This window comes from Herpailurus yagouaroundi, unplaced genomic scaffold (genome assembly GCF_014898765.1).
Source record: "Herpailurus yagouaroundi ecotype Mexico unplaced genomic scaffold, PumYag 222, whole genome shotgun sequence".
NCBI lineage: Eukaryota > Metazoa > Chordata > Mammalia > Carnivora > Felidae > Herpailurus > Herpailurus yagouaroundi.
Window position 1 is genome coordinate 18,454,433 of NW_024412453.1, and position 9,503 is coordinate 18,463,935.

General features: G+C 59.2%; 1 protein-coding gene across 2 annotated transcripts in view; it reads right to left on the minus strand.

Annotated features, from left to right (window-relative positions):
• Positions 1 to 9,503, minus strand: part of CRAMP1 (cramped chromatin regulator 1) — a 59,533-nt gene that overhangs the window by 18,087 nt on the left and 31,943 nt on the right. For both annotated transcript variants that reach the window (XM_040459465.1, XM_040459466.1), the window contains 4 exons: positions 3,475 to 3,560; positions 2,925 to 3,048; positions 1,580 to 1,661; positions 13 to 1,155 (listed from right to left, as the gene is read on the minus strand). In XM_040459465.1, the coding sequence (XP_040315399.1) occupies positions 13 to 1,155; positions 1,580 to 1,661; positions 2,925 to 3,048; positions 3,475 to 3,560 (1,435 nt within the window). The remainder of the gene's footprint in view (positions 1 to 12; positions 1,156 to 1,579; positions 1,662 to 2,924; positions 3,049 to 3,474; positions 3,561 to 9,503) is intronic.

Here is a 9,503-nt window from a genome sequence, read left to right on the forward strand (position 1 = left end):
GGGCGCACTCACCAGCCTGGGGTTGACCTCGGTGGAGATGAGCTTCAGGAGGCAGCTGAGCAGGCGCTGCTTGTGGAAGGTGGGGGGCGGGGAGCCGCCGCGGGGGCCCTGCGCCTGCCCGCCGGGGGCCTGGCCCTCGGGGCCCAGCACGGCCAGCCAGTCGTACTCCAGCTGCAGCTTGTTCGGCTTGCCCATCATGAGGTAGACTTCGGCCAGCGTAAGGCTTTCGGAGGTCTGCAGGTTCCAGCCCTCCTCACGGAGCTGCTGGGCGAGCCGGCTGGCAGGGACGTCCTTCGGAGGCTTGGCGGCAGGCTGTCCCTGAGGCAGGGGTTCCAGGGGGCTCCCCTTGTCCTGGGGCTCCTCCGCGGGTGCGTCTGCCAAGTCTTTAGTGCAAACATCTGGCTGGAGCCCGGGACTGGACTGAAGCTCTGGACCCGGTGGGGCCCGGACGGGGGATGGGGCCCCGGCCCGGGCAAGGTCAGCCGCCTCCGCGCTGCCAGGACCACGAGTCTCTGGGGAGGGGCACCCCGGGGGCCGTGAGTCCGCGCATCGGCACTGCTCAGGGATGATGAGGTCCTGACAGGACTTCATGTAGCGGGGGAAGGGGTCAAGGAGGGAGAGCTCCTCCTCCAGCTCTGGGAGCTGGCCGCAGGTGCACGGCACGTCCCCCGGCTCTCGGGCGGGGCCATCTGCAGGAGCAGCCGTGGGGGTCTTCTCGAGCCGCGCCCCCGCATCCTGGAGCCTGTCAGGAGTGTCTAGACCACCGAGGCTTGGGGCGGCCCCCTCCCCGGGGGCACTTTCAGGGGAACTCTCTCCGGAGCTCTGCGAGGCGTCAGTGGACGGAGGGGGACGTCCGGGGCCCTTGCCCTCGGCGCCACCCCGTGGACACTTCACCTGGCCCCTGGCCGTGCCCTGGCCGCTCTGGATGCCCAGGATCTGCGCTGGAGGCAATGTGTGGGTGTCCCTGGCGCTCTGCCTGCACCGGCCGCCCTCCTGCCAGTGCACTGTGCAGAAGGCTTTGGAGTGCACCACGCGGGCCACGCCTGGGAGCGGTGTCAGCGTGCAGCTCTCTCCGGGGAACAGGTGCAGGGCCACCTTCTCCTGCGCGGGCGCCGCGAGTGAGTGCTGCAGCTGCCGGTCCTCCAGCGTCTTCCGCTGCCACAGAGGTCAAGGAGCAGCTGCAGCAGTGGGCCCCACCGGGCAGTGCCGGGCCTCGAGCAGACCACCGGCCAGGCACCTCCTCCCTCACCGATGTCACACCCAACGAGCCCCTCCCGGCTGGGGGCAGCCCGGGACACAGGAAGTCTTGGGCTGTCCTCGGCCGTGCCACTCAGCCTGCCAGCGGGGACGCCGTGCATGCCCCCTACCCCGAGCCACATGGACCAGATGCAGCCACCGGCAGTGTGGACAACAGGAAGGAGTTCACACCCGAGCCCCAGGACAAGGGGCTACAGGTTTAGTTCTGGTTCTACGTAACCCCGTGGGCCTGCTGTACTCTCAGGCCAGAGAAGCAAGACCCCACCCTCAGGCGCAGGGGCCGCGGAGTTTGGGCGAGTTTGTTTTAGTAGTAAAAGGATACGATCCGCACTTCGTGGAGCGCCCACTTCTGTTTTAAGAATTCTATGAGGCTGGAGACCTTCCGGTGGAGCTCCACGATCATCCTGCCGAGAAATCACAGGCAGGACAAGGCGGCCATTACACAGGGAGGGGACCTTCTGAAGGGCAGCGTGAGGCCATGAGGCGAGGCCATGGGATCGAGGAAGGGGTATCAGAGGGGCCGAACCCACAGTACCCCAGCAGGCCACACACTCCTTGTCTTAAAAATGAACCCTTTAAATTGAAATAACCAGAAACTCACACGAAACCGTAAGAAGACAAGAGCAATCCCTTGTGCCCACTGCACACAGTACGAGATCTCCCTCAGGACACAGGCCGTGATATGACCCACCCTCCTATTCTGTTAGCACCTTTTGGGTCCAGAAAGCGTGGCCTGACCAGACTTAATCAATACCAAAAAACTTAAAACAAGGAAACAATGAGGTCCTGACACAAACAAACCTCAAAAAAGTCCTGCTCCCATGGAGCGCCTGGGTGGCTCAGTCAGTTGAGCATCCGACTTCGGCTCGGGTCATGATCTCGTGGTTCTTGAGTTCAAGTCCCGTGTTGGGCCCTGTGCTGACAGCTCAGAGCCTGGAGCCTGCTTGGGATTCTGTGTCTCCCTCTCTGTCTGCCCATTCCCCCCTGTCCCCCAACCCCGTGTCTGTCTCTCTCTCTTAAAAAAAAAAAAAAAGAAAAAAGAAAAAGAAAAACGTCCCGCTCCCTGAAAGAAGCCAGACCTAAGACCACATGGGCACCATTGCCTTTAGTGAACTGTCCCCGGCAGGCAAATCTAGAGACAGACAGCAGATGGGTGACGGCTGGAGGCTGGGGGGGGGGGGGGGGGGGGGGGCGCAATTTAGTGAAACGTTTCCTTTCAGGGAACCGAAATGTTCTGGAGCCAGACGGAGGAGATACTCATACAACGCTGTGCGAAGGTCCTCAAGGCCCCCGAGTCAGATGCCTTGAAGTGACTAACGGTTAATTCTACGTTATAGAATTTGACTCAACCAAAAAAGAGGAGGTATAAACGGAAGACGGTGCACACCCAACACGGGGCCCCGTACACGAATCAGACCTACACATCCAGGAAGATGACGAGAGAGGAGCGGAAAGGGGTTTTGAGGGTAAACACAAGGGAAAGATTCTGGAGCCATCAACCTGGGAACCACATCATGCACCCTGTGCTCGGCCCACGAGCACCTGCCCAGGTGGGACTCCGGGTCTGAGGGCCACAGTGAGCGCACGCAGGGTCAGAGAGCGTGAAGGCCCGTTCAGAGCACTGGGGGAGCTCCACTGCTCCCCAGGGATGCCAAAAGCCACGTTACCTGAGCCTCGGGTTCTGAGCCAGGCTCTGCACGCGGGCCCAGGCGTGGTTGTTCCTCGGCTGCAGCTCCACAGGGACTTTCAGGGGCAGGCGCACCGGCTTCTGGTCCTCGTCGTCACTCAAGCCTATGACAAGAAGGGGCCGTGAGAGCCGGGCACACGGACGCCAGTGCAAAATGTGAAAAGGTGCTCCGGGCAGACGGCCTCAAGAGTCTCGAGAGGGAGACTGGCAGGGGAGCCTGCGAGGCTCCACGTTCTGAAGGAGAACTGCGATGCGGCCGCTTGTGCATCTGGGAGCCTGAGCCACGGACCAGGCTGCGACGGGCCAGGAGAGAGTCACCTGCGACGCCGGCTGCCACTTGGTCTGAACGAGCCAGGGCCTCTGAGGGCACCCTGATCTCCTATGCGGATGCGCTGCCGTGACCAGGGGTTTCAACTGCAGGTGCCGCCAACCGGCAGGACCACATTTAGTAGACTCTGAACCAGCGCAAGACTCCGAACCGTCCGTCGAGAGCCCGCGCGAGCCCCTGCCCCAAGTCCATGTTCACGTACCGTCCGGGTCACACAGCTTCTTCAGAGCTCGGCACATGGGCGCTTTGATCCGCAGGTTTCTCCCTTTGTAGCGCACAGTGGTGGCCCTGGGAACAGAGTTTCAAGGAGACAGTGAAGCCTCCAACTGACCAGCCGCTCCCCACCCGGCACACACACAAGGGCCAGCGTGCCCGGAACACACGGAGCCTGGGTAGGTGAGGGTCCCCAGGAAGCTGCTAGGGTCACAGCTGTGCATGGCGAGACCTCATCATGACCCGGGCGGTTCCACTATTTTCCTGCCCGAGCCTCACACTGTAGAGGACATCTGCGCGCCCTCTGGCCTGGCGACCGGCGTGGCACCAGCTGCTGTCCATCCCCTGGAAAACCCACCTCGCAGAAACCCCCATCAGACATTAAACGCGTGCCCTTCTCTCCTCCCCTTCCGCCTCAGGTCCCGCGAGAGAAAGTCTGAGCCCCCCTCGCGATGAACACCACTGTAAACCACGGCAGTGGTGCCACTTGTTCGTGCTCTCCAGAACTGACCTGTGGGCACATCCACACTGTCACAGCTGTGGGTGACACTCCGTCTGGATGCTGCTATGGCCAAAATGTATACAGTACACAAACTAAAGTAATTGCATGTAACCGACAAATAGGAAAACCACAACGGTAGCTCCTTTCAAAAAGCACACTTAGAATGCTCCAGAGATAATAACGGCCGGCTGCTCTGCAAAGCGGCAGTGAAGTCACGCACGGGCAGGACAAGTCCGAAAGACGCTGCAGCGCCACTGCCCTGGGCCCTGCTGCTCTCTCGCTCTGCCTCCGGAAAGTCACAAAGGATGCACGTTGGCTGGAGCTGCCATACAAAACACGGACCTCCGGAACGAGCTACCCGATGCCAGGGAGCGAAAGCGGTTTTCATTTTGGAAAAATGGTCAAGGTCTGTATACCGTTTACGACTGTGCGTTAACCAGTTCTTCGAATGCTGGCTAGCTGGGACCCCCTCCAGGAGAGCTGCTCTGTCCTTGCCATTTCTGAGAAAACCTTGGTGAAAAAGTTACAGAACGCACGCGGTGTGCTTCCAAGGATGTGAAAAAAGTGACGGATTTCTATCTGTACGCACCGACCTCAGAAGGACACACGTGGAATCTGCGCACAGTTACTTCTGGAGAGGGAAGGGGGTGGGGGGCTGGGGTCTGCTTCTGTTTTACACTGAGGGTGTGCACCACTGACGTTTTTACAAGGTCGTACTGGCACACCACTCACGTAGCTTTACACAGTATCGCCCTGAAATGGGAGCTCCGAAGGCCAAGGGCACCCTGCAGTGGGGCGTGGCTGGGGGGCACACACATCGCACACGCCACAGCGCGTCCCAGCCTCTGCCTCTGAGGAAACAAGGCTGCACGCCCCTCCTCCTTGGCAAGGAAGCCGCTCAAATTTCCAACACGGGTCCCCTAAAGGGCAAACTTCACCACTGCCCCCCGTTGAGCGTTTCTAGGGCCAAGCGGGAGGCGCGACATGGGGCAGGGCTGACAGCTGGAGACAGCCCGCTCGAACAGGAAGTTCAAGGATTCCAGCAGCGACACGCCCGTGGACTCCGCCTCTGTACCCGGCGCCCCCAGCGTACCGCTGGGCCCCCTGTGCCGGGAATCCGATGCGGGATGCCACGAGCGGCACTGAGGACGGGCAGGCTGCCCAGAGACCAGGGGACACCAGGAGGCCTCCTCCCCTGTGTCAGGTGGCACGATTCAGACGGCGTCTACGCAGAACATGCCCCTCGCTCCACTGAGACCAAACACGTGCAGTGTAATCATCTCAGTCCGGGAAACGGAGGTGGCCACGTGCGGCCGGGGGCGTGCCACAGATGGCCTCAGTCCCGGCCCGTCCCCAGCGATAGCTCTGGGGCTGGCGGGCCTCTCTGCCCGTCACTTCTCATTCCGTCTGTGCCAAACCAACAACACAGAGCGGGAGGGGCCGTGCCAGGGGGCACCTGCGCTTGCGATAATCACATTTTCCGTTAAACAGCTCTTTTGAGACTTCCTTTTTTTTTTTTTTTTTTTTAAGCGAAATTGAGCAGCCTTTGGTAGGACCAGAATATTCTGAGACTACAATCCCTTCCCTATTCTCTGAAATGGAAGTTCTATGAGTGGCCTGAGGCCAGAGCCTGCGGGGGCAAAGCCGTACTTGAGCTCGGCTCTGGGAGGCCAGGCAGCAGCACCCCAGGGCTCGGCGTCTGCACGAGACTCACAGGTTGCCCTCCGACAGGTTCACACAGAGGGCTCCATGCAAACCGCCCCCCTGTCGTCACTTTGACACAACAGGCAACAAGCTAATTCCTCTACACGTACATGCACAGGAGCCTGGCTTTCCCGTCTGCAAAATCACGTGATGAACCCAGAAAGCGCGTGCTAAGTCTATGCTGCCCGCCTGCAACCATTCTAGGGAGAGGGGACCTCAGAGCTCTCCTCAGCCCGTCTGCTCCCGAGTCCCACAGATCTGTAATGAAAGGACACCCACAGTTCACCGAACAAAACCTGCATGAGAAGCAAGGATGGGAAGGCACTTAAATAAATGCCCCACGAGCTCCGGCCTTAAATAAAGCTGTAGTTCTCCACGGGCACCGTACGGATCCCCCCCCACCTGCTTCACCTTTACGGGCCATTTGCTCTGTTTGTGGGAACCAGGGTCTGCTGCTGGAAGAATGGACACATCAGGCAGGGGGACACAAGGGAAACCTAGAGACAGACCCACACAGCAAGGGCCCTGGCTTCACACAAGGGCTCAAAAGAGCCAAGGGAGGAAGAACAGTGCTTGCAACAGATGGAGCTGGAGTAAGCGGTCACACAGCCCACAAAAACCCACCCCGGCATAAAGGGCACGTCACGTATCACGGACCAAAATTTCCCACCATGACTTGCATACAAAGACACGCAGCAGCGCGCGACCTTCGGGCACACGAAGTTCTCGGACGAGACCCAGAGGTCACGGCCTGCACAGAGAGATGGCGGACGGCACCCCGGCGGGACCGGGCACCTCGCCCTGCCGTGGGCACCACGAAAGCGGGACAAGCCGCGGGCCAGGGGAAAACACTGCCTGCCGCCTATCTGACACGAGGCTCGTGTCTGCGAAGAGGGAAACAGAGGCAAGAAAAATGCAGTTTCAGGTAAGCCTCTTGACGGCCCGCAGCCCCCTAACACCCGGAGCACGCCTGTGACCTTCTGCGAGGAACTCATGGCAGCCTTCCGGCCTTAACGTTTCTGTTTGATTAAGGACTAAAAGTTACCTTAGCCTAACAGGAACTAGCCCCTCCAGGTCCTGAAAGCCTGCTTCCAAATTCCTTAGAGACTCACCCTGTCCCTAACCCCCACTAACTTAAAAGCATATACTCAGCCACTCCTCACAACCCCAGTGCGGCTTTTTCTGCCCACGGGTCCTGGCCCCCTGCTTTAATAAAATCACCTTTTTGCACCAAAGACGTCTCGAGAATTCTTTCCTAGCTGTTTGCTCACGAACCCCATCAGATGACACCTGGAGAACTTTCTAAACTCAGTAATAAGGAAACGGACATGAGATTTGAGCAGGCCCGTCACCAGAGACAGACAGAAGGACAAGCACAAGACATTCAATGTGGTCTGTCGCCAGGGAAACGCGCACCAACACCACCGGGAGATGCTGCTGCCCGTCCCCAAGGACGGCTCAGGACAGCTGCCACGCCAAGCATGCAGGGCATGGGCAGCGCCCGGGACGGTCACTGGAGAGTGGCGCGCCATCTCCCCACGGAGCGGCACATGCTCACCTGTGGACTTGCCCAGGCGACACGGAACACACACCCGCAGGCGAAGGTTTAGAGCAGCTCCTTCTGTGTAACAGTCCACGTTCCTCACCAGGGGACAGACCAGAGGACGGCGCAGCAGGGACACTGCTCTGCAGGAAAAGGCATGAACTACGGACCCACAGGGACCGATCTCAAGAGAGTACCGCTGAGTGGAAGATGCCAACCTCCGAAGGCCACACGTGGCATCACCCTATTTGGATGGCGTTCCGGGAAAGGCAGGACCACAGGGGTCAGAGAGCAGCTGAGGGGCTGCCGGGGCTGGGTGTGGGAGGCGGCCACAAGGGGGTGTGGGGGTGACGGAGCCGCCCGTATCTGGATCGGGGTGGTACCCAACTCTGCACACTTCTTGGAACTCAGAAGAGCAAGTGAAAGGAGCCAGTCTGAAAAGGACGTCTGCTGTATGACACCAACTCAGTGACATTCTGGAAAAGGCAGCTGTGCAGACAGTAAAGGTGGGAGGTCACCAGGGGCAGGGAGGAGGGAAACGACCGGGGAGCATGGGGGACTCCCGGGACAGTGACACTACTCTGCAGGATCCCGGAACGGCGAAGCAAGACACTGCACGCTTCACTGTTGTTTACGGGCCATCGTGAGACACGGGCACACATACTGAAGACGTCAGCTCAAAACCCACTTACTGACAGCGACACGCGGCACGCGGCACGGACCACAGACGAGTCCACAGTCCAGCAGGGGAAAAAGACACATTAAAACACAACAGGACAAGTAACACACGCCCCCACACGTGTGCACACTCTGGATGCACTCCTGCACTGGTAAATCCAGGTGAAGGGTAAGGAGCTGTCTGCCATACCTCTGTTCCAACCTTTCTGATGTTTAAACTTTTTCACGATAAACTGTCTGGAAGGCCAACAGAGTGACCGTCTTGCTTCTTAGACACAGGCGAGTTTGGTGTGCGACACTCGTCTGTCCAAGCAAACAAAGCAGCTGGCAGCACCTGGCGTCGATGTACTTCTCCGCCTGGGATCTGCCGGGGGGTGGGGGGTGGGGGCAGGGAGGGGAGCCCGGGGAACCCTGACGGACCGGTAAAGGGCCTGACAGGTGAACACCTGCAGCGCTGGATGGAGTGCCGTGCTGACCAGTCACACGCGAAAGACGCATCACATCCAGACTTCACGGAGTCCCAGGGCTAGGGAGGGGCGGCCCAGTTCGCAGCTGAGGGACGAGCAAGAGCCCGTCACCGAGGGCACGGAGGGAGCGTCCCAGATGGGGCAGCAGGAGGAAATGGCAGTCAGAAACCCAGATCCCAGTGAGGCGTGCAGCCTGCCACCCACAGCTGCGTTCCGGCGACTCTCCCGAGCACCGCCCCACCCCCAGTCACAGCCGCGGTGATGGGGCCAGGAGGAAGAAGGAAGAAGGAAGCAGGAGCCAGGGTACCACACCCTGTGCTGAACCTGCCGCAGCCCAGGGCCTCACCAGCTCTGCGCCAGAGCTGGCTCCTACCCGTCCCGGAGGGAGACCAGCACTGGGGGGTCTCCCTCACCCCACAGCCCTCCAGGGGCTCCTAGACGGTCCTACCACCAGGCAGTGACAGCACCCATGCACAATGAGGCCCAGTCAAGGCTGAAGCCACGGATGTTACGTTTTCACTGCCAGAAATACAGACAAATACATTTTATAAACATAGCTCCACAGAACAAATGTGATTATAGCAATTTAAAGCTAATAAAAAAGAACACCTTTCCCCAACATGAAACTTTTCTCTCCTAAATAGACAAAGAAGCTATTGTTAAAAACTCAAATAACAAAAGACACGTGTCAAGTCAAGAACGGGGACGCCCCACTGTGTGGGTGGCCCAGCTGGTTAAGTGTCCAACTTTGGCTCAGGTCATGATCTCACAGCTCCTGACTTCAAGCCCCAGGACGGGCTCTGTACAGACAGCTCAGAGCCTGGAGCCTGTTTCGGATTCTGTGTCTCCCTCTCTCTGTGCCCCTCCTATGCTCACGCTCTCTCTCTCAAAAACAAACCCTGAGGGGCGCCTGGGTGGCTCAGTCGGTTAAGCGTCCAACTTCGGCTCAGGTCATGATCTCGCGGTCCGTGAGTTCGAGCCCCGTGTTGGGCTCTGGGCTGACAGCTCAGAGCCTGGAGCCTGTTTCAGATTCTATGTCTCCCTCTTTCTCTGACCCTCCCCTGTTCATGCTCTCTCTCTCTCTGTCTCAAAAATAAATAAATGTTTAAAAAAAAAAAAAAAAC